Source organism: Lepidochelys kempii, chromosome 4 (genome assembly GCF_965140285.1).
Source record: "Lepidochelys kempii isolate rLepKem1 chromosome 4, rLepKem1.hap1, whole genome shotgun sequence".
In the NCBI taxonomy this organism is placed as follows: domain Eukaryota; kingdom Metazoa; phylum Chordata; order Testudines; family Cheloniidae; genus Lepidochelys; species Lepidochelys kempii.
The window spans coordinates 37,570,737-37,592,780 of record NC_136383.1 but is presented as its reverse complement, the minus strand read 5'-3'; the positions used below and the strand labels follow the sequence as shown (position 1 = coordinate 37,592,780).

The 22,044-nt window shown below is 39.5% G+C and overlaps 1 protein-coding gene across 4 annotated transcripts in view; it reads right to left on the bottom strand.

Annotated features, from left to right (window-relative positions):
• Positions 1–22,044, bottom strand: part of LOC140910327 (bifunctional heparan sulfate N-deacetylase/N-sulfotransferase 3) — a 121,546-nt gene that overhangs the window by 46,830 nt on the left and 52,672 nt on the right. For all 4 annotated transcript variants that reach the window (XM_078852468.1, XM_073340983.2, XM_078852469.1 and 1 more), the window contains exons 5-6: positions 15,141–15,326; positions 11,917–12,045 (exon numbers count right to left, since the gene is read on the bottom strand). In XM_078852468.1, coding sequence (XP_078708594.1) covers positions 11,917–12,045; positions 15,141–15,326 — 315 coding nt within the window. The remainder of the gene's footprint in view (positions 1–11,916; positions 12,046–15,140; positions 15,327–22,044) is intronic.

Genomic DNA, 22,044 nt, shown 5'->3' with positions numbered 1-22,044 from the left:
AAGAACTGGACTCAGAGTCAGGAAATCCGAGTTTTATATGGAGCTTTATCATATATTACTTCTGTGACCTTGGGTAAGTCACTTCACTCCTCTGTTGCAGTTTCCCAGTTTGGGTCCAAGAAGAATTTCTGTTCCTAAACTCATGGGAGCTCAGAAATGCTGCCATAAGCATTATTGGAAGCACAAGGCATTCCAAAATGGGCAGGAAGGGATGGGGAAGAGGTGAGGCTATAGCCCAGTCTTCTTCCACACCACCCTGTGGAGTGGGACTAGCATGTAGAGTAGAATCAACATACAGAGAGCAGACTGTGTTCCATAAAGGGGTGTAGTAGGAAGTGTACTGCCCCATGCACTTCAGAGAGCTCTGGAAGGCACCTGCACCTCAATGCTCCTCCTGGGGCAATGTGGGCAGTGTGTAATAGGTAAAATCTAGCTTACAGGTATTGCACAAAGCAGTTAATGGACTGGAGAATCTGACCCTGAGTGCCTTTACTTTTATATCTACTTCAGTAGTTCCAAAGTCTAACTATTCACAAGGCCCACATTAAGAAATAGCAGGATCCACTGGCTCTAATACACATTCTCATTTTCTGTGCTAAAGATTGTAATTTCTCCCTTGCTGCAAGTCAATTAGCTTAATAATAGTTCTACTTACTATAACATGGGAAAGGTGGACAATGAAGGAAAATAATAATTAGAGTTCAGTGCACAGCAAATTATAGTTATTTTAGGGTGAATCAGGTGTGGGGCTTAAACCATTGACAATCTTGCTTCTTGTGTCAGTTGTGCTATAACCATAGACAGAACCCATACGTGCAATACATTATTTTCAATGTAGGGATGTTACCACTTCAGTGCTTTCACTGGGGTGCCTTTCCATGGTGCATTTTCCTTCCTCCCTTAGATCCAGAGACATTTAATGTCTTTTGATGAAGTGCATATTAGTGCATGTGTTACACTTTTTTGGGGGTAGGTAGGGGTGGGATTTAAAAGGATTTCCTGAGCCATGATTTCCTCAGTAAGGGCTGATGGACATCTTGTGGGATGACAAACCTCCTGTGTGGTATCCAGCCACAACAGTTTGAATTACTGTGTAAGTAGTTATTTTAGTGTCAATCCTGCCAGGTGCAGAATGCTTTCTGGAAAGCACTGAGAACCCTCAACTATCACTGACATCAATGAGAAATGAGAACATTCACTGCTTTGCTGGATTTTGTCCTTGTTGAGCTGTATAGTTTTATATTAAGAACTTTTGGGCCTAATAAATGACTTGTATTTTAGAATATTTATTTCCTTTTATCATTTTTTAATTTTCCACCTTTTAATTTAATCGAATAGCCCTTTGTTCTTGTGTCATGAGACAGGGAAAACAGAACCTTCTGATCTACCTTTCTAGACAATTCATTATTTTATATACTTTTATCAGGTTCCCTTTTATTCATCTCCTTTCTTAAACAGCCCAAACATTCCAATCTCTCTTCAAATTAGATTCTTTCCATGACCGTGGTCATTCTTGTCACCATTCTCTTATTTGCTTCTAATTCTGCAACATCCTTTTTTGAGATGGAGTGACATGTATGGCAAGCAGTATTCCAGATTAGGCTATACTACTGCTTATATAATGTAATTACAATATTTTCAGTATTATTCTGCAGTCTGTTCCTTAGGCATCCCAATATCTTAAAGCATAATGAATATGCACATATGTTCCAGCTCTACTGAAGACAATGACAAAACTCCCATTGACTTCAATAGGGCAAAACTAGACCCACAGTCAATTTATCTGTTTGGATGAGTATATTCTACCGCACATCCTAATGTATAAACTTACTAATGTGTACTAAATACTTTGAAACATCTCTGTTACCATACCCTCTCATTACTGGGATACAAACAGAAGTCCATAATAGCTACTTTGGAATCAAATTAACCCAAATAAACCATGATTTATTTTACAAATCACTGAACGGATACTCCTGGCCACTATGCATGGCGGAGCTAACACTCAGTTACATCATGAAATCGAGCAGGGAAGCTGATGGCATTGCAGGCCCAGAGACAAATGAGCGCTATGGAACACATTTCTCTGCCACTCTGAAGTCACCATCAGTCCCTTTATACAAGCAAATGCTGTACTGCTCATTGGGGTCCTGCATTAATTTGGGGACTTAACCAGACAACAGTTGCTCTAGGCAGCACAGAAGCCCATATATTTTATTACAGAAAATACAACTCCTCTATAATGTTCTTTATAGGTTCTTATACTATGCTCATCACAAAAGTATCTGAACATCTTCCAGTAGTTCATTAAGCAATGTGAATACACATCCTTCTTGTGTTGTTTGTTCTCTTATCTTCTCCCCAAGGGGAGAAGTGGACTATCTTGCTTAGGTTTAGGGATTTTTTTTTTAATATACATGTTGCTATATATTTATGTCAGAGAAGGCAAAGTCAAAGAAATATGCCTTGCAATTGAAACAGAAAGTGGAGAGGTCTGTAATGGTCCTTGGTTCTTGTGGCAGTTCATTCCACAGTCTTGGACCGGCCTCTGACTCTGCACAGACTAACTTTATTCTTATTTTAGAGAGTTCCATTGTGCCAGAGAATCGAAGTTATTGACAACTGTTTTCATCCCAGAGCTTTAGGTTGTCTTTCAGCTATCCTAACCCAGTCCATGGAGTGTCTTGAAGATAATGACTGAGAACTTGAACTTGAATTGATATTCTATGGGAAGCCAGCATAGAGAGTAAAGGACAGGTTTGATGCGCTCATGGTAGCCTGTTTTACTGAGAGGATGTGCTGCTGAGATCTGTACCATTTGGAGTTTCCTAAACACTGAAGGCCCAGATATATCACATTGCTGCAATTCAGATGAGAAGTGACAAAGGCATGAATAACTGAGACCATGTCACCATCCAATAGGATAGGATGGAGTCTCTTTGTCAATGAGAGATGACAGAAAGCTTTATTTGTACAGACTGTAATGTGAGAGCTTATTATGAGTAAGGAATCCAGAAGTGCTCACAATCTACAGACTGACTTGACCAACTGTGGGTATGTACCCTCAAGGAAACTGCACCATGGCTGCAAACCCTTCAAAAGGCTTTCCTCTGCCTAACCTCTGTCTCGCTTGGGTTCACCTTCAGCTAGCTTTTCTTCATGCATGAGCTGATCTTGCCCAAGCACTGGGCCATCTTGGTGGTAGAGGTCTGGTCATATGTGGTGAAGGTAGAATTATGTGTCATCTGCACATTGCTGGCATGTGAGTTCGTCATCTGACCAATACAGCTAGTGTAGTTGCTTGTAGATGTTGAAAAAGACTGGAGAGAGAATTGATCCTCATGGGACTCTATAAGTGAGAGGTCTAATAGTGGAAATGCAGTTTCCCATTATTACTCGTTAGGCACATCCCTCCAGGAAGGACTCAAACCATTTTAGCTCATTACCCTTAACTCCTGCCACCTCTGTCAGGCAAGACAGAAGTATTGCAGAGTCAACCGTGTCAAATGCTACAGAGAAGTCCAGGAGGAGAAGACTAGCTGTCTGCCCTCCCTCTAGGGACACCAGGAGATCATCCATCAGTGCCACTGAAGTGCTTTCAGTCCCATGTCCTTGCCTGAATCTTGATTGTGCTAGGTGTACATTGTTAGCTTCAGTTAAATTTGCTTGTAGTCGGCCTTTGGCTAGCTTCTCTGCAAGGTTGCTCAGCAATGGGAGGTTTGACGCTTGGTGTTAGTTGGCTAGAACCAATATATTCTGGCTGGGTTTCTTCACTGTTAGTCAGACTATTGTGTGTTTGAAGGGGGATGGGAAGATTCTTTCTATGAATGAGACCTGGTTTATTTTAATCAGGAGTGGCACCTGTGGTTCATTTCTCTCTTTCACTAGCCAGGACAGGCATGGGTCAGATTCACAGTCTTGGGTCAAGACTCCTTTAGGGTTCCAGAATTATTTGATCAGTGGCTGCACTGAACTCTAAGAATGCAGGTGGGCTGTCAGCTGGTGGCTATTAGTGGAGCGGATCCACGCTGCTGGAGAAGTCTTGCTGAACGTGTCTCATCTCTTCAGCAAAGCAGGATGACAGTTCTTCACAGTGCTTGGTGCTCTGTTCTGATGTTCAGGATTGATGAAGTACATTATCACTCTGAATAGCTCCTTGAGCAGGATTTGGCAGCTTCAATGGAGGCTGATAGGAATGTTCTCTTGGCCTGTCATATAGCCTCTGCATAGGCTTTGAGGAATTCATTATGTTTGATCCTGGAAATCTACAGCAGGTGCTCTCTCAATTTAAACTCCTCCACTTACATATACAAACAGTCTGGTCACACATGCTCCACTTCACTTGGTAATAAAAGCACTGACTATGATGGACATAGGTTAGTAGTATTGTCAAGGTTCCTTCCCCACTCTGAACTCTAGGGTACAGATGTGGGGACCTGCATGAAAAACCCCCTTAGCTTATTTTTACCAGTTTAGGTTAAAACTTCCCCAAGGTACAAACTATTTTACCTTTTGCCCCTGGAATTTATTGCTGCTACCACCAAGCGTCTAACAAATATATAACAGGGAAAAAGCCCACTTGGAAACGTCTTTCCACCCAAAATCCTCCCAAACCCTACACCCCCTTTCCTGGGGAAGGCTTGATAAAAATCCTCACCAATTTGCATAGGTGAACACAGACCCAAACCCTTGGATCTTAAGAACAATGAAAAAGCAATCAGGTTCTTAAAAGAAGAATTTCAATTGAAGTAAAAGTAAAAGAATCACCTCTGTAAAATCAGAATGGTAAATACCTTACAGGGTAATCAGATTCAAATCATAGAGAATCCCTCTAGGCAAAACCTTAAGTTACAAAAAGACACAAGCAGGAATATACATTCCATTCAGCACAACTTATTTTATCAGCCATTTAAACAAAACAGAATCTAACACATATACCTAGATTGCTTATTAGCCCTTTACAGGAGTTCTGACCTGCATTCCTGCTCTGGTCCCAGCCAAAGCAACACACAGACAGAGAGAACCCTTTGTTCCACTCCCCCACCCCAAGCTTTGAAAGTATCTTGTCTCCTCATTGGTCATTTTGGTCAGGTGCCAGCGAGGTTATCTTTAGCTTCTTAACCCTTTACAGGTGAAAGGGTTTTTTCCTCTGGCCAGGAGGGATTTAAAGGTGGTTAGCCTTCCCTTTATATTTATGACAAGTATGGATGTATGTTTTGTATGTGAGCAAGAGAAAAACAGCAGGAGATAGAGACAAGTTCATGTAGATTTATATCAAAGGTGTGTTTGTATGTTCAATTCTGCTTGGCCCTTGGATCTAATTACACTCAAACTGGCCCATGGCTAACAATAGAGTCGTCTTGTTATGTTTTATTAGTAAATCCTACAAAAACTGATACTGCTGATGGCAGTATACTATATCTACCTGATAGTTATATATAAGTCAAAACCTAAATGCTCACTTTTTTTCATCCTTCACAAGATATCCTTAGGAGATTGGTCTCATTTCATGCTTTGAGACACTGAACAGAAATCTGTTCCTACTAATCCAGAATATTCATTTAATACTGCAGACAAAGATGGATGAATCAGGCTTTCATTGAAGGGTCTAACGATTTTATCAGACACAGATACTTGAGAAATATTTTTGATGCCATTACAGATACAGTATGCCAAGAAATTGCACTAGTTTTTTTTAGTTTTTATGGAATCATTTGGGATTTTAAAAACATTTTTGGTTAAATTAATGCAAATTAATAAATATTTTTTAGAAAGAACAATAACATGTTCTTCCCTAAAATTTTCTTAGGGCCACATTTTGCCACTTTCATGGTGATTATTACCTTACTTTGTGAGGTGCAAATGGTTAAGGATGGACCCTTAAATGTTTGGCCGCTTAAACCGTGGTAGAGGGCAAACAGCACTTGAATTCAGTCCTTCCTTTTGATATGTTCAGTAGGTTCACATTTCCTTATACTAGTGGTTCTCATACTGTGCTTTGTGGACTGATTACTTGCAGGTCATATGGTGCTTGCATCTCCTCCTGCTCCCATCTGTTTCCACAGAATCAAGGTTCTTTTTTGTAAGAAAGGAGTTGTAAAGCTATTGAAGCAGCTGAATACAAAGAGAAGGATCCAATCTATGTGGCCCCACTTGGAGCCACTGCTACATAAAAGGAGAAAAAGGAGAGGAAATAGGAGTAATCCTCAGAAACAAGAGACCAATGACTAAACAGAGTTTCCAGCTGGACAGATGACTAATGACATCTGACACCACATTTGTCTTACATATAAGTAAGAATAAGAGCCATAAGATCTGAGGTCTCTTCCTAATTCTGCCATGTGGCTTTGGGCAAGTCACATAATCCCTGTGTGCCTCAGTTTTCTGATTGGCAAATGAGAAAAATATTTGTATACTAACAATACAGGACTCTTGTGAGGCTTGATTCATTACTTTTTATGAAACACTGTGCTAGATCCTCAGCTGCTGTAACCTGGCCCAAGTCCATTGACATTAATGAAAATCTGGCCCTTTGAGATCTTCAACAGTAGAAATGTAAAGTATTATTAAAAAGTAGGCAATGAGTTATAAAACTATTCAGTCTCCTTTCACAGTTAGATAGCACTTAAGCACTCAATGCTTTATAAACATAATGGGCATTGCTGCCAAGGTCTTTCTACAGCCACTATCAGATCACAGTTCAACCAGCAGTCTAGATATAAATTCAAACAAAATAAATAGAGGTTTGCAGACCACAAGATCAGCTTCTTTGGTCCATTAGCTCTTATGTCCCACATAAAATATAAGTAGCAGAGATCGTTTGCAGAGCAGGATTTCCTGTGTTGACTGATGCTTTTCTTACCTGCAGGGCTAGTGAATTGAGAATGCCCTGGGAAAATGGCACTAACACAGGTTCTCATATGTCAAAAGCTTACAGATTCACAGATGGTACTGTTTTTTGTGGTTCATTCTGTACTTGTGGTTGTTTCCAGACTATTACAGGAAGAAAGCCTCTCTGGTGAAAAGCTACCATTGTATGACCAGACCACAAAGAACATTTTGGGGCTGATTTTTATGGGGATTGACTTGAATGTGAAGTACACATATGCATTTCCTACAGAACCAGGTTAATAACTTAAACCACCAAAAAAACCCTGTATTCACATAACGTTAAGCTAAACCGACAACGTAAGTGAAATCATAGTGAGGACTTAAATTTAATGTTAAATTCACCTCATCAAAAAATTTCTGTGAACTGTATAAGTTTTTAACTTTTTTTAGAAGAGAATATTATTTACTTGATAGTGTAATGGTTCCTGTGTAATGGCTCCTCTTAATGTTTTTTGTATCTATGACCAAGTGATATAAAGAGAATTCCTCCCAATGGAAGTTTTGTTTCCTGTAATAGGCTGAATATATGATTATTTCCTCAAAAATAAACCCAAACTACTTTATGGTAAGTACACGAAAGTTTGTGAAATAAAACATGTCATGATCACTGAAATATATGAAAATATGTACTTTACCTTTTGAAATGTCTACTATTTGCACAAATAAAACGTTTTTGCTAGACTTGCCATTTATGAATAAATACATTTAACACTTTTAAAAATGTATTTAAAAATGCCTACTTTTTAAAATTATCTATCCATCAGCCCAAAAGCAAACAGCTTTAGGAACAATTTTTAAATAAGTATTTAAGACTTATGGTCTATCTTTTCAAAGGCAGCCCCTAAATCTATACCTGCAATTTGTCAGGGCAAAATTTTGGCATGCTATTTGTGTGTATATGCAATTACAAAAAAGAGTGCATTTAACTCCCATTATTTTATATTGTATTGTATGCTCAATAATGTTACACTGTGTGATCATGCAATGAAAGACTATATTGTAACTCATACAAAGACACTATTGTACTTTCAATCAATAACTACTAGGCAGGTATGCTGAAACATCTTTGTATTACACTAATAAACCATGGTTTATCTTGTCTTTCCTCCCCGTTTATCCATTTTATACATCAGCTGTTGTGTTGCAATATATAGAGATTGTAAGCTCTTTGGGGCAAGGACTAACTTTTTATTATATGCGTATACAGTACCTCACACAAGGGGGCCCTGATCTCCAACTGGGGTCTCCACATGCTACAATAATTCAAATAAAAAATAAAAAACAATAAAACACAAAAGGAGGAACTGTTCAGGGTGGAAGGAAATCTTAATTTTGAATTTCTTGAATTCTGTACAATTAAAGTCTCAGCTTTAAAACGTAATCCTCAATATTAATAATTTTTTATATTCAGTAATTTATTTTAGAGACCACTGGAAAAAAGGGAAATAATAATCATAAAGTAACAAAAAGCGGGAGAGAATGCAGCCAGAATTGCAGAAAGAGATTCTATTTACAATGGAATAGCAGCTATAGTGTTACACATATTTTATGGTCTATTTCCTCAAAAGTGTCACATCCAAATACAGCATAGTATCAACCTTGTTTTGTTTAAGAGATCTGATAAGTATACAGCAAATGCTGGCATCGTGTTGCTATATTAATTTAAATCAGAGGGAATGATCTGGCAGGTTTAGGACTAAAAGGTCTCCTACGCAACATTGCAGAGTATTAGTGCTAGGCAAGATGTCAAGTAATGTATACAAAAGCCAGATTTTGTTTTTTAAATCAGATACCCCCCATCTGTGCACATGCAGCTGTGTGCTTACTTAGATGGGAGCAGTGAAGGCCTTATAAATAGCAGACAGTAGAAGTAGAGTGGATACCAACTGCAGATTTTCCAGTAGGTGAGTGCTGATTGCATCAGCCCACTGACAGGCTGGTAGGGAAAGGCCTAGAGAAGCAAAGCAGAAGAATTGGCTAGGTCAAGTAACTCCTCCTAACTGGCTAATGTTAAGACTGCCAAACCTAAGAGTTCGAAAAACAAACCAAAATAATCCATGAAATTTTTCCAACCCAAAAATGTATAGAAATTCTTGTTCCAGGGCATGAATTCCTGTGCCAAAGTGAACAACATGGCACCATTGCAACAAGTGTCATGCCCTGTGTCAGGGTTCCTTCCCCACTCTGAACTCTGGGGTACAGATGGGGGGACCCGCATGAAAGACCCCCTATGCTTATTTCTACCAGCTTAGGTTAAAATTTCCACCAAGACAAAAAAATCCTCATACCTGGATTCAGTATGCTGCCACCACCAAGTGATTTAACAAAGAATCAGGGAAAAGACCACTTGGAGACGTCTTCCCCCAAAATATCCCCCCAAGCCTTACACCCCCTTTCTGGGGAGGCTTGAGAATAAACAAGATGAGTACAGACCAGCCTTGGGTTTTTAGGACTCTAAAAACCCAATCAGATTCTTAAAAAGAACTTTATTAGAAGAACAAAACAAAGATAAAAGAATAACTCTGCAAGATTAGAATGGAAGATAATCTCACAGGCAGTCAGATTCAAAACACAGAGATCCCTCTAGGCAAAACCTTAAGTTACAAAAAGACACAAAAACAGGGATACACATTCCCTCCAGCACAGCGAATTTCACAAGCCAAAAACAAAAGAAAATCTAACGCATTTTCTAGCTAGATTACTTACTAACTCTATAGGAGTTGGATTGCTTGCTTTCTTGATCTGTCCCTGGCAGAGGCATCACACAGACAGACAAAGCCTTCCCCCTCCTCTCCCAGATTTGAAAGTATCTTGTCCCCTTATTGGTCATTTTGGTCAAGTGCCAGGTTACTTGAGCTTCTTAACCCTTTATAGGTAAGAGGATTTTATAGTACTGTATCAGAGTTTCTTAACCCCTTCCCTTTATATTTAAGACACCCTGTAAAAATCAGGATGCTCACAGGAAAATATCTCATGGTGGGGAAGATGAATGCTCCGCTCCCTGAGTGCCTGTCAGAAAGTGCTGCTTCAGACTTGGCCATGTCACCCTCTCAAACTCAGAAGTAACAAACCCTGCTCACACACCTCACTTGCTTTTGGCTGGGTTTATGATTCAAGCAACCAGCCCCATGGTAAGCTTTGCTACCACACTGCTGTCACCTGAGTTGTGTTCATACCTCTTTCTAATCCTGGAGTGTAGTTCACCACCTGACTCCAATTTTTTGGTGCTGTATCTTTTTCTTCCAGTTCCATTTCTTGAGCTAGCACACTACCCTTGAGGAGCTTTGCTCAATATTCTGACACAGCAGAGTGGTGCTTGAGCCTCCCTGCACCCCTTAGAAGAGTTGCAGCAACTTCCTAAAGCACCCAGCTTTTGACTGAAGCCTCCCACCCAAAGTGCTGCCCCAGTCTCACGCTGTTAATGTATCTGACCTGAAAAGGGATAATTTTCTATTTGTACCTGATGCCATTGCCGCACCTGAAGATCAGAGTGACTCCTGCAGGTATCCTGAACTAGGGAGACTGCAGCTTTGTGGAGGATGTGTGTTTTTTCTCTCTCAAATTCACTGCATAACCTCTAAACATTACAAAAAACCCAAAAAACCCAACCCCCTAAACAATTAAAACTAAAGTGTAAAAGAATTTAAGCCTTGAAAAAGAATTGCTTGCCAATTATGTGTCAAATTCTCCAGCGTTGCTTACAGACAGCTTCTTTCCTCTGAAATCTCACTTATGTTGTGTGTATTAAATGAGGGCACAGTGAGCTGTAGCTCACGAAAGCTCATGCTCAAATAAATTGGTTAGTCTCTAAGGTGCCACAAGTACTCCTTTTCTTTTAGTAATATTTAGATTGAGCTATTCAAAGGATCTGAAAGGAAATAGATGTCCCGCTCCTTTAAGCACCTTTGAAAATCCCAGTTTAGTGGTTAAGTGTCAGTGTAAACTCATCATACCAAATCTTATTTACAAGCTGCAAATGCAACCTAGCTTTTATCAATACTTTGCCTTTCAACTTAAATTCACCTTGACCTTGGGGGCAAAACTTACCTCAGATTTACAAGATAGGAGTCTCATGTCAATTCTTGATAAATCCTACCTAATCCAAGCCAATTTCAAACATATTGTGCTATATTATGCTAACCTTCAATATTCCACAGTTTAATAGCCTGACTGTTCCATTCTTTCTCCACCAGGGATAAATAAGCTGGTAAATAGACTGATTGTGTGGTCCATTTAACTGAATATCAATTCTTATGGACTTCACCTAAGGTATTTGTTGAAGCTTTAGCAATAAGAATTCTCAATACTTTAATACTTTTAGAAATTAAATCCTAATTATTGCTTAATCTAAAAAATCAAAGAAAAGCAAAACAAAAAAAGACAGAGGCTTGGCTTTAGACACCACATTAACTATAAAAAGAAAAGGAGTACTTGTGACACCTTAGAGACTAACAAACTTAGAGCCTAAGCTTTTGTGAGCTACAGCTCACTTCATCGATGCATACAGTGGAAAATATAGTGGGGAGATTTTATATACACAGAGAACATGAAACAATGGGTGTTACCATACAGACTGTAACAAGAGTGATCAGGAAAAGTAAGCTATTACCAGCAGGAGAGCGGGGCGGGAAGAACCTTTTGTAGTGATAATCAAGGTGGGCCATTTCCAGCACTTTACAAGAACAGTATGAAGTGAGCTGTAGCTCACGAAAGCTTATGCTCTAATAAATTGGTTAGTCTCTAAGGTGCCACAAGTACTCCTTTTCTTTTTGTGGATACAGACTAACACGGCTGCTACTCTGAAACCTCACATTAACTATAAGCCAGATAAAACAGAAGCCAGCATCAAATTATTAAATCTTATAGTATATCTGCACAGTATTAGAGCTCAAACATATTAGATAAGGAACAGGAGACTGCTTTGATCTGTGACAAATCAATATTCCTTGGGAGACATAGTTCATCAGCAAATTTCTCTTTAATCATTTTTTGTTAATCATTTCAAAAGCAGGTTGTATTACTTACTGGATTGAGAACAACTGTGAAAAACAACTCCCCACCCTGGATACTCTTGTCTAGTTCTTTTGGACCCCCAGGATACTCCTTATAGAAAATTGTATGAGTGAACAGACCACAGGTTTGCCGAGGAAGGACCTGAGTAAAAACAAGATGATAAAGAAAAATATCTCAAAACAAAATTACTTTCATTCCTTTTGTAAACTAATAAATTGAATACAAATGAACTTTTGTAACTTTACTATTTACTTTCTGTTATTAAACTGTTATGTAGATTTAGCATTGCACTGTTAACTGAAGTCAGTAGTTAGACTGACAATTAATCCAAGCCCTGGGTAAGTGAGCTGTAGCTCACAAAAGCTTATGCTCAAATACATTTGTTAGTGTCTAAGGTGCCACAAATCCTCCTTTTCTTTTTGCGGATACAGACTAACACGGCTGCTACTCTGAAACCTGTCATACTGACATATATATACATTTTTTGAATAAACAAACGAACAAACAAAGAATGACCAACCACAAGTCATTTTTTCCCATAAATTCATGAATTTATTTTTTTTTTGAAACACAGTGACTACACAGTCAAAAAGCCAGATGTAATTCAGAGTCTCCAAAAAAACCTCTTTATGTACTTGATATCTAATCTAACTGTATTTTAAGGCTGGTTACCAAAACTTTTTTAGTTCAGAAAGTGAGGTCATAATCTGAAATGTGATTTTATAAAAATAGCTTCGTGTGTTCTGTATTTATTGATTGTTATTCAAATCTGTTCAGTTTCCACTTAAAAGTAGGCTCTCTTTTGTGCCAGTCCTGAAAATTCAGTGCAAAATTTGAAAGTCAAATTGGTTCTTTCTTGCTCATGCATCATTGACAATAATGATTGTGTTCAAATGTAGTTATTTTTGTTGATGATGCATAAGTTACAGTAGAATCCAGCTCACTCTCTCAGCTGTGCCAGCTCTGCAAGATTAATGGTAGTAAAAAGTAGTACAAACTTATTTTTGTAATGACTAAAATAAGCATGTATGACTCTAAACATACACAGGGAATAGCTCCTTTGAGTAAGGTGCTGCTATTTCATGAATTTGCTTTTTATAATAGAACCACCTTTGAAATGTTTCCTTGTATCCCCAACTTGGAAAATGGATGGGTTTCAATCATATATATATATATTTTCTGGAAAAAACATATTTTTTTTCCAGAAAATTTTTTTCCAGAAAATTTACATTTTAAGGCTGAACATTTTAAATACCTTTAAAAATATAGATCTAAATCTCAGATCACAGTGGTTATCAAACAGCAGTTTGGCAAATTCAGTGTTTGCTAGAATAAAGGCTCAGACTTTTTAAACCTGACACCTACTATGGAAATTCCTTACTTGGAAGAAATTATGCTAGTATATGAATCATTCTTTTCTGTGGTAATTTTTTCAACATTCTACAGAATTTTACATTCTACAATGACTATAGACCAGGGATGGGCAAACCGTTTGGCCTGAGAGCCACACCTAGGAATAGAAATTGTATGGCAAGCCATGAATGCTCACAATATTGGGGCTGGGATGTGGGAGGGGGTGAGGGCTCTGGTTAGGGATGCAGGCTCTGGGGTGGGGCCAGAAATGAGGAGTTTCGGGTGCAGGAGGGAGGTCTGACTGGGGATTGGGGTGCAGGGGTGACAGCTCTGGCTGGGGGTGCGGGCTCTGGGATGTAGGAGGGTGCTCAGGGCTGGGATCGAAGGGTTCAGAGGGCAGGAGGGGAATCAGGGCTAGGGCAGGAGGTTGGGCTGCAGGAGGAGGCCAGGGGTGCAGGCTTTGGGTGGCGCTTATCTCAAGCTGCTCCCAGAAGCAATGGCACGTTCCTTCTCTGGCTACTACACAGAGGCGCAGCCAGGCAGCTCTCTGCAGGCACCACCCCTGCAGCTCCCATTGGCTGCGGTTCCAGAGTGTGCGGAGCAGAGTCCCCTGGCTGCCCCTTCGCATAGGAGCTGGAAGGGGGCCAGGCTGCTGCTTCTGGGAGCAGCATGGAGCAGCCCCCAACCCTGCTCCCTGGCTGGAGTGCCAGAGCTGGGCAAGGCCCAGACCCTACTCCCCAGCGGGAACTTGAGGGCCGGATTAAAACTGCCGGTGGGCCGGATCTGGCCCACGGGCAGTAGTTTGCCCACCCCTGCTATAGACCATAAATCACACATAATTATGAAATATATGGAATTAACGCATTTGTTATAATCCTCCAAATGCTTTTTAAATTCTTCTGGTTTCCCTGACGAAATGCCAGTGCAATGGGTACAAAGGTACAGAGATAAGTTGAGCAGGAGGGGAAATGCTTCTGGTAAATCTTATATAATGTCTTTATTATGGCATGTGTTATCACCATCAGCCTGCAGATGCAGAAAATTAATGCATTTGCTCTGAAGAACAGAAAGCCTGAGATTTGTGACCTACAATGTTAACAGAGAATTTTGTGTCAGTAACGAAAAGCCACTGTCAGGCAAGTAGTGCAGTCAGTGTCTGTCAATATGAATTATAGGGAGTACAATGGGGGAATTGGGTGATTTGGACTAGAGTTGCCTCCATGGAACAATTCCACAGCCTGAGAGGAGGCTTTCTTCCCTCCAGCCCCCTCTGGGCTTCTTCCCAGCACCAAAGCCTTGCTACTTGGGCCAAGAGCTTAGCGCTGGGTTTGAGCCATAGTAAGAAGCACACTGGCAGAATGTGTGAGAAGGTTGTAAGGTGAGAGCCATTTCATACAATTGAAGCAGCACTTTATTGTTTAAAGATGCAAGGCCAGATTTTCAATTGGTGTATGTTGGCATAGCTCCTTTGCAGTCAGTGGAGCGATGCCAATTTACAACTAGATGAAAATCTCACCAATAACACGCACCAAAGTATTACTGGTGAGATTTCCAGCTGGTTGTGAATTACTTTGTTACACCGACATTTTCCTTCAGCTTTTTAAGCCATTATCAAAAGCAGTAACAGATAGGCCCCAATGTCAGAATTTATGCTGCTCTCATCAGCAGTACGACGAATGCCAGCAAGAGGCTTAGACATGCTGATTTTAATTAGCAGGTTAATGTCAACTATACCTTACTATTTCTACATAGCAATATGTGCTTCTCACAATGTTAACTTTCAGGATGCTGTGCTTTTACACTTTTTTTGTTTTGTTTGTTAAAATGAATCATGAAAAGCTGAAGCAGTAAGTTTGAATATAAAAATCATAAAAGCATCTCACCATGATATTTTTGTGGATGAAGCCCCGTCTGTACCGTGCCGGTTTTAGATGTGGATACTCTTCTGTGCTGGTGATTTTGATATTCCAGACCTTTTTCCAGGCCTCATAAAGCTGAACATGTACAGGGTAAACGCCGGAGTGGTGCGGAGCTACCGCATAGCCCATGTCAGTTGGAATGCCATGTTCCTGAAAAATATCAGAAAAAGTGACTGATCTAGAAAATTAATTTAATGCTTGTGTCGCTTGCAAACACCTTTTCTGGGAGACAGCATAGATAGGTCTAAAATGCAGTTAGGAATGATTTGAAGACGCATGCTGGTTATAAAAGGGAAGCAGCGAGATATGCAAAGGTTTGAATACACAAACCTATAACGAAGTTTTAGGAATAAGAAAAGAAGAATGACAGAAGTGTAAGAAAAATTATTTTGTGTTCTTATACCAATACCTCAAAAAGGAGGACATATCTTCGCAAGTTTTTGAGAAAAAATTTCTCACAGACTGAGAATTCATGAAGCATGCTAATCAGTAAAAGGGCCTGTATTCTGCTGTTAAAAAGTCCCCAAATACAAAATATGTGACCCCACTCACTGTGAGCCTTTAAATAACAAGCTCATACTCAGGCAATACTCTTGCTGACTTCAATAAGTTTTACCTGTGTAGTGCTCAGGGCCAGAGCCTATTGCCACTCTGCTGATAAAATTCACTCTCTGTGCAGAGGACCATTACAAGACCTATATACCACTTAAGTCCCAAGTGCACAGGGGTAAAATTTCCCCTAAGAAAAAGTTGTAAGATCAGATGTTCTCCTAGTATTCTGTCCTTGCTGTGTCAGCTGAGCAGGAGCAGAACAGCTGGTTCCATGAATATATCATTGTTAAACAGTTAACAATACACAAATTCAGGATTTGTCTGGCTACCTCTTTAAAATAACAAACACAAAAGGTGACTGCTTAGTCATAGTGCTTAAACCAGAGTACTGACTTGGCTCTAAACTAGTACTGAGGCACTCCTCTCCTTTCCCAGACTCACTCAGCACTACCCTCATGCTCTGTTGATCAGCACAGTGTAATCTTTGTCTAAGATGTTTTGTGCAGAATCCTCTTACCACATATTTGGGTCAAAATGATATCACTTTCCAGCTCCATTTTTTTCAGATTTCCAATTGAAGATTTGATTGTCTTAAAATTTGACTAAATTTCACAGTTACTACCAACTAGAACTCCCTTTTATAGTCATCTTCATATACTGCTACTCAGCTCATTATCTAGATACAGTATGTGTCTGCTGGCATGTAAATGACCCTAAGTGAGTTTCTTGCTGATTTTAATAATCTTGCCTGGTTCACTTTAAAATCTTAAATGGATAGCCACATCCCTAATCATATTTCCTCAAGATTCCTGTTGTTCTTTTTCTATGCCTTAAAATGAGGACTCCACTGTAATTTTAAATCTCTCTCTCTTATTTTACTGAATTCAGTTATGGATCTCACTTGGTTATCTCTACTATAATTTACTAAATTCTGTGTTAAAGCTAAATTCCTAAATTATTCTGGGTGAACCTAGTGATTTCTGAAACTACAACTTGTAGGTAAAGAAAACAATCATAAGCTGATACCCAAGCCAAGAGAATGGAGAATTTTCCCCGATTTACTACTTTTTGGACTTTTACTCAGGTTTACTGGGATCATACCCCCCATATACACATATACTGCACAGGGAGGGAAACTAGATTGATAACATTTAAAACATCACACAACCCTATACCAATGGGAGAAAAGCATCTTTTTAACACTTTAGAATTTATATAGAATAGCTTTATCAACTGCATAACAAAAGCATAACCTCACTTTTTCTTCCACGGCACATATCAGTTTATATTGTGATGCTGTCACTCTTCTTGCTTGCATGTAAAAAAATATCATTTTTTTCTTTTGTGGTTAATTAAGTGATTGTAGAAACTGACATACAGTAGAACCTCAGTTACGAACATGTTGGGAATGGAGGTTGTTCGTAACTCTGAAATGTTCATAACTCTGAACAAAACATTATGGTTGTTTTTTCAAAAGTTTACAACTGAACATTGACTTAAGAAATCTTTGAAACTTTACTATGCCAAAGAAAAATGCTGCTTTTTCTTTTTTTAGTAGTTTACATTTAACACAGTACTGTATTTCCATTTTTTTGTCTTTGCTGTCGCCTGATTGTGTACTTCCTGTTCCAATGAGGTGTGTCGTTGACTGGTCAGTTCGCAACTCTGGTATTCGTAACTCTGAGGTTCTACTGTACAGACATTCCTGAAGAATGAAACCATCTCTTTATCTCCAAAGCAGATGCAGAATGGGCAGAAGCACAGCATACTTCCTTTCACTGCTTTGCCAAGTTGCTGGAACCATGACGAACTCTTAAGGTGAAAGGGTAATTCATTTTCCATAATCATCAAACTCTGGCCTCTCTCCTGAGACTGCCATCAAGGCTGCCAATTGGCATGGAGATTTTTGTGGACGCTTGCCCACTAGGAGTTGGGCCTAGTCCACTAACTCATTCACATTGCCTATGAACAGCCATATAAGAGTAACTACTTTTTGGTCGTGTCGGACTTGGGGTGGATTCTAATTTGGGATCAAGAGATCAACGGCTTACTACTCCCCTGAGGCATCCAGTCTCCAACAATGGGAACCTGCAGTTGACTTTACCCTGCAGAACCTATGGAAGGAATTTGGTATCAGAATTAATGCTTTCTTTTCCTCTAGGTATGAAACCTCCTTGGGCACAAGGGCCCTCAGAGATGTAGCGGATGCAAATTGCACTCCATGTACCCATTCATATGTATAGATACAAACGTGTGTGTGTGTGTGTGTGACATTGGCCCCAAGTTCAGGACAGTCAAGATTTAGTCCTAGATTACTGACAAGTTTTCTACAAATGAAGTGTCACAGCTACAAAATCTGTTTGATCACGATGCAGAAAGGCTAGAAATGGAGTTTCATCCCATTGGGAAGACAATGTTGTCAGTGTAATACACAGTATTTCCTTCTAGTCCTGGAAGAACCTGAAAAAACAGACATTAAAGTTGTAAAGTTTATAGGTAAAGACAAGCTATTTTCCCTCATTTTAGGGATTTAGGGCCACTTCTGGGCCTGGTACAGTGGGACTTCTAAAAACCATACTTGGTTTATTAGGTAGAGGATTTTTTTCAAATCCCAATAATTAAAAAAAAAAAAATCTAAAACATCTGTAAAAATTTTTTAAATTCATGGCAAACACAGAATGTATGATGCCATGCTATGGCATATGGTTTTATTACCATGCATTTAAGATAGCCTGAATAGTTCACTTTGAGCTTCCTCACTTGGTAGTAATGCAGCCATCCAAAAGTTATGCTTGATAAGGCCTATATATCACACTGTCAATTATTCCTTATATATATGGTTGGTTCTCTACTGTGGGTGCAGAGTGTGTGATGTACATTCACTTCAATACTAAGTGTGTCTGAGTAAAAAGAGTATAGGACTCGGCCCATTGATTTGACTACAATCAGTTATTTAGCTTTAAACTACTTAATTCCAGTACAGAAGTTTCAATTCCCCTTTCTCTTATCTTAATCTTTTCTACTTCACTTGAGCATGCACAAGCATCAAAAGGAATAATTTTTGTAAACCGTGTAAGAGACTGTATTCTCTAATGTCCTGTTTAATCTTCTTCTTTCAACTCTAAACAAAAGTCTGAATTAAGGGGTTTCTTAATCTTACACCAATATTCACTAATAAATATGTAATTTAATTAAAATCTTTCATACTAATTATGAGCATATCTTTTCCCATGTAATAGTATCTTCTTCAGTATTTTTCAAATATTGTTATTCTTATACTATTTCATACAGAAGTAAGAAGTTTTACTGAATTTCATACAGAAGTAAGGGTGGCAATACCATACCATGAGTGGTGGCTGCTGACTGAGCGCCCAGCTCTGCAGGCAGAAGCACAGAAGTAAGGGTGGCAATACCATATCATGTCATCCTTACTTCTGTGCTGCTGCTGGTGGCGGCTCTGCCTCCAGAATTGGGCTCCCGGCCAGCCGCCACCGCTCTCCAGCTACCCAGTGCCGACGCCAGCAGCAGTGCATACGTAAGGGTAGCAGTACCGCAACCCCCCCCACAATAACCTCACAATCCCCCTCCCCCAACTCCTTTTTGGGTCGGATCCCTACAATTAAACACCGTGAAATTTCAGATTTAAATAGCTAAAATTGTGAAATATTTGATTTTTAAAATCCTATGACTGGGAAATTGACTAGAGTGGACTGTGAATGGAAATTGACTAGAGTGGACTGTGAATGGAAATTGACTAGAATGGACTGTGAATGGTAAGGTAAGGCCCTAAACATGCTGCATCAATTCCAGGGAGGATAAAAATCAATGATTTTTTTAAAAAAATTCAATTTTTTTGATAAAATACTTTTTGAGGAAAAAACCTATCTAAAGATAGTTTTAATTAAGATACATTATAGCTCAAAGAGATCTCATCATGGAATAGGAATTATAAATTCTAATTCTATAGTCTGAGACTATATATTCATCTAATGTTTAAGAAAAGTTTTGTAAATGAGTTCCAATAGTTCATGGATTAGGGACCCAATCTTATGGGTTCCAGGGGCTTCTGTATAGATTATTTAGGTTAATCTTTCTATCTACCTAATGGGACTCAGTGCTTCGTCTAGAAGATACCATCAGAGATGCTTAGTTTTGCAGTTCTCAAACTGTGGATTTGTGTCTCCAGAGATAACATGCTTGTCAACAGCAAAAATATTTTAAAATAAATAAATATATAGAGATGAGAAATAACAGACCTCAACCCTATTGTCCCTCTGCAAATGTGTGTACACAGAGTCAATCCCGTACCTCTCTCTAAAAGCGCAAAGTTTCAAAGAGCTCAGTGAATAGAGGATTGTTGGGTGCGGAATAGATCTGGACAAAGAGAAGAAGTCTGGAGATCACAGAATATCAGGGTTGGAAGGGACCTCAGGAGGTCATCTAGTCCAAGCCCCTGCTCAAAGCAGGACCAATCCCCAACTAAATCATCCCAGCCAGGGCTTTGTCAAGCCTGACCTTAAAAACTTCTAAGGAAGGAGATTCCACCACCTCCCTAGGTAATGCATTCCAGTGTTTCACCACCCTCCTAGTGAAAAAGTTTTTCCTAATATCCAACCTAAACCTCCCCCACTGCAACTTGAGACCATTACTCCTCGTTCTGTCATCAGCTACCACTGAGAACAGTCTAGATCCATCCTCTTTGGAACCCCCTTTCAGGTAGTTGAAAGCAGCTATCAAATCCCCCCTCATTCTTCTCTTCCGCAGACTAAACAATCCCAGTTCCCTCAGCCTCTCCTCATAAGTCATGTGTTCCAGTCCCCTAATAATTTTTTTGCCCTCCGCTGGATGTTTTCCAATTTTTCCACATCCTTCTTGTAGTGTGGGGCCCAAAACTGGACACGAAACTCCAGATGAGGCCTCACCAATGTCGAATAGAGGGGAACGATCACGTCCCTCTATCTGCTGGCAATGCCCCAACTTATACATCCCAAAATGCCATTGGCCTTCTTGGCAACAATGGCACACTGTTCACTCATATCCAGTTTCTCATCCACTGTAACCCCTAGGTCCTTTTCTGGAGAACTGCTGCCTAGTGATTCGGTCCCTAGTCTGTAGCGGTGCATGGAATTCTTCTGTCCTAAGTGCAGGACTCTGCACTTGTCCTTGTTGAACCTCATCAGGTTTCTTTTGGCCCAATCCTCAAATTGTCTAGGGCCCTCTCTGTCCTATCCCTACCCTCCAGCATATCTACCTCTCCTCCCAGTTTAGTGTCATCTGAAAACTTGCTGAGGGTGCAATCCACACCATCCTCCAGATCATTAATGATAAATGTGAGGAGGGAGGAACAGGCAGTAGAAACAAAAGTGAAACTGTTTGAGCAGCATATTCCAGAAGTCTTGAGGTCTTTCTGAGTGTAGCCTTCATTGATTTGAGATCTACCATACCATTCTTTTACTAGAAGGGAAAATCTATAATGGCAGCAGGCCGTAAAAGAGACCCAGTTTGGGAATATTTTAATGAAGTTCCTCTACCTGTGGGTAAGACAGGCATGTGTGCAAAATGCAAACAGTGCAACAAAGAAATGCAAGGCCTGGTTGCCCGAATGAAACAATATCATGAGAAGTGTTCCTTCTCAGGAGGAAGCTGCATTGACGATGATGAAAAGAACATGTGTGAACATGCAGGATCTTCAGGTTGGTAAACTTTTTTATTTCATACTTCTTTCCTAAGGACTGCCTGTCTTCCTTCTGGACTATTCGTGAATTCTCATGTTTGAGCAAAAAATATAGTTGTTACTCTATGGCACTATCATTTTAGATGCAGTTGTGATAAAAAAAAATAGCTGAAATAGGCAGATCTTCCTTTTACAATTTCACCTTTAAAGTAGTACTGAGTGTCAGTGAATGCAATGAGTAATACTAAATGAGCAGTATGGTAATAATAATTAAATAACTTATTTTGTTTGGGAGAATCCATCCTCAACATACAGGATTCTGAAGACTATCCACCTTCAAGATCACCATCATTTTCTATAGTTTCAGAGTTATCTGCTAATGATAGTGTTTCAGTCACATCATGTATGTCACATAGCCACAGTATATCACCTATAGCAAAAAGAAAAAAAAATCTCCATCATCCAGAAACAACCGTAGATAACTTTGTGATAAGAAACAGCAGATTACAAAAAGAGGTAATTGATTAAAAAAAATTGTCCCGTTTGTTTATGCAGCAAACTCTCCTTTCCGTATGATTGAGAACCCACACTTCGTTAACATGGTTCAGTCATTAAGACCAGGATACAGTCCACCCAACAGAG